General features: G+C 50.8%; 1 protein-coding gene across 1 annotated transcript in view; it reads right to left on the minus strand.

The window, feature by feature from the left end:
* phf2 (PHD finger protein 2) overlaps window positions 1-3202 on the minus strand; it is a 40071-nt gene extending 36869 nt beyond the window's left edge. Inside the window, exon 1 of the mRNA XM_015403408.1 lies at window positions 2901-3202. Within this exon, the coding sequence (XP_015258894.1) occupies window positions 2901-2998 (98 nt within the window). The 5' untranslated portion in view covers window positions 2999-3202. The remainder of the gene's footprint in view (window positions 1-2900) is intronic.
* Window positions 3203-3411: the final 209 nt, after the last annotated feature.

Below are 3411 nucleotides of genomic sequence, written 5' to 3' on the forward strand. Positions count from 1 at the left end.
AAGAGTCAATGAGTCGATGCAATCAGCTGGTTTTCCTTAGATAGAAAACTCTGAATCAATCTGACTGGATGGTCTAGTTTAATTGTCTCTATAAAGTGACCTCAGATGACATGATGTGAATTGGAGCTATAGAAATAAACTGAATAGAGTTCTTGCCTATCGAAGGAATACAGAAATCTGAGGAGACTTAAAAAGCCAGAGTGAAGTGCGCTGTATGGCAGAGGTAAGGATAAAACCTGTGAATGATTCCTCAGGTCTTATTTTGTATTTTTAATGGGACGCATGATGTTAATCAAACGGGACATTCAGAGTTCTGTGATTATTTTTACAAAAAGGAACTGAAAACAATGTTCTTCTACATCATACAACTATATCAATATATATATGTATATATGTAAATATATATATATTTACATATATATATTTACATAAAAGTTAATTTGGGGGTAGAAAGATGGGACAGAGAGAGGACGCGTTTGAAGGAGTCTTAAACCCGGCGTATACTGTGATTTTTTTCTATCGTTGAACGCATCTGCTGCTCACACTGTACGACTAATCGCAGGGTTTAGTCGTACAGTGTGAGCAGTAACTCATGAATTATGTTTGGCCTGACGTTCTGATGCGATCTACCTGCTCACACTCTAATACTAAAAAAGCAGGTGGGACTGAGCTCTGCAGTGAGATGGAGCTGCTCATCTATCCTGAAGCCAAACAAATCGAACGGGGAATATTAAGCTCCCTATAGTGAACCGCGCTGCCTTGGCAATTTGAGCAATTTTGTGCTGAAATTCCTAAATAGAAAAGGCGACGACGTATTTGGAAAAAGGACGTGGCTGCTGCGGTCCATCAATTTTGCAGACAGCGCTGCATTTAACTCATTGCATCTCCGCCACGCTGCTGTGTTTACATCTGAGAGGAAGAATAAAAAGAAGAATCCTTGGTTGCGCCCTGAGCGATTTGCCCATGGCGGAATGTTTGATTTCCTCACGATTCCTGATCAGGTGATGGTCGTGAGAGGCTGATCGCCGCTCGTAGTCCCCTACACGACTCACGACGCTCAATCAGGCTGAAAGTTCGGCCGATCGAAAGATTGTCACATGACTGGAAAATCGCCCCGAAAATCGCACAGGGTACGCCAGGCTTTAGAAGGACTGGCAGCTTGGGACAACCTTCAGCGCGGCCCCTGGAAGGTCACGGCCCCTAAAAGCATGCGGCCCCTGAATTTACAGTGGTGTCACACCTTCATCATGTTGCTGACTGGATATGATGTTGATCAGCAGTCCGTAAACAGCCTGCTGATGAAAGGAACTCTACTCAGTGTTCCTCTGATGTAATTAGTTTACATCAGAGGATGGAAACAACAAAGAAAGAACCAATCAGAGAGGAGAACATAAAGTTCAACCAATCAGAGAGGAGAACAACCCGCCGAGTCCTGCAGCCTCCAGAGGTGTTTCCACACCCGGCTGCTGCTGCTGGACGTCCAGCGCCATCAGAGGGGAACCTCACACCCCCTAAACTAGAGGAACCTGAAACATGTCCAGTGTGTCGCAGTTAGCTTGTCACAGGTATGACGCAGATATGTTTGATTTATTCCCAATATTGAAGCGTGGTCTGCGGTGTGTTATTCCACACCACAACGCCAGAGGGCCAATCAGGAGCTAGCTAGGATTGTGGGCGTCCGTGTTTCGGTTTGACAAGCTTGTTTGTCGTCTACAACCCCTCATCCAACGCGGGACGCCACACATTTTAACCATGAGTGTTCCCCAAAGACTGGCCGTGGTGTTGCGTGTTTTGGTTTCGGTAGCAAACCAACAGACCGTCGCACAGAGCTACAAACTAGCGTCCCGCCGGTGTCTGGGATAGAGTCCGTAGGCGCTGTGGACGGCACTACAGCCAGAGTTTCTGCCATTAGGTACCAAACAGGAAATACCCATAGTGTAGAGAGGATGTACAACTGACCAATCAGAGGCCTCCTGTCTGCACTCACCTACAGGTTTGGAGAGGAGGGGGGGTCTGGGTTAACACACGCAGACAGCCTGGTCTGTGAGCATAAACCAGGCTTTAGATGCTTTGTGGAGGTAAACAGGTCAGCCTCATTTTCTAGCTGATGGAGGGAAAGTACACATGGCTGCTGCCCCAAACTCACCTTCACCACGTGACAGCAGGTAGAACCAGCATCACCAATACTTTATCCCCCCCCCTCCCCCGGGCACCCAGTGAAGGGTTAACATTCAGGCGCGTAAACCCTCCGCTCCGCAGGGCTGCTTGGCTCCAATAAAGCCGCTTTAAAGCGACCATCTGACGGGCTGGGGGCCACAGTCAGGGACGGGGGGTCACAGTCAGGGACAGGGGGCCAATAATGCCGTCTGATGGGGGGGGTTCTGCTCCTCTCCACAGCGGCCACACCAGCAGAGGGAACCGGCGGAGCCTCCGAGAACATGGCGGGGCAGGAAGGCTCCGCTCCGGGGCCCCTCGGCTCGGTCTCCGTTCTGCTTGAACAGCGACCGAACCGAGAGCTTCATGCGCGGCCGCGTTCAACGACAACATGGCCGATAAAATGTCCGGCAGCGGCGGGGAAAGGAGGTCCCGATTAGCGGAGGCTCCGCCGAGGCTTCCCCGACGCTCAGCGCTCCTGGCCGGGGAGGAGGCAGAGTTTAGATCGGGGGAGCGGAGGATGTGAGCCGGAGTGTAACTGCTTTATTACCCAGCTATTAGTCGGTCCCAGGAATGTGTTTTGTTGTTTAAAATGTCCCAGCCCCGGTCGGCGGGCTCTAACTCCGCCTTCTTCTTCTCCTCCGAGCGGCCTCCGCTCAGATGGAGCGGAGCCACAAAGCTGCTGTCAAACGCAGGCTTCGCCATTTTGGTTTGTTCCCCAGAAAAGCAGAGCGGAGAGTCCTTACCTGCCGTGGAACCAGTCCTTACAGGCATCGCACTCGATCATAAACTGGGTCACGTCGTAAGGCAGCCTGCAGATGCAATAGACTGGTACCGTCGCCATGTTCCTTCCCTCCCAGCCAGAGTGGGGGGGCTGCAGGAGGAACAATATGATCCAATATGAGCAGAAAAAAAGCAGCCAGGGGCAGGATCAAGCTAGGCTGCCTGCCTGCTCCATCCACCCGCAGAGGCTGCCTGCTGCGGAGCGATGCTCGCTCCTCTAATGCATAGTTTGATGAATATTTCCACTCACTGGATGCCCCCTGCTGACTGCCTGCACGCGCTCACAGCGGAGATACACGGAGCCCAGGGCCATACGTCAGAGAGACTTCAAATCTGATGAATGAATTTTAGGATCAGTCTGAAGGGCAGGGATGGTTCCTCTGAGGTTCCTCTTAAGTTCCTTTTAAGTTCCTCAGAGGTTCATAGGGTCCTCTGAAGTTCCTCTGAGGTTCCTGTGAAGTTCCTCTGAGATTC

Source organism: Cyprinodon variegatus, unplaced genomic scaffold, assembly GCF_000732505.1.
Source record: "Cyprinodon variegatus isolate N-32 unplaced genomic scaffold, C_variegatus-1.0 Scaffold1494, whole genome shotgun sequence".
NCBI lineage: Eukaryota > Metazoa > Chordata > Actinopteri > Cyprinodontiformes > Cyprinodontidae > Cyprinodon > Cyprinodon variegatus.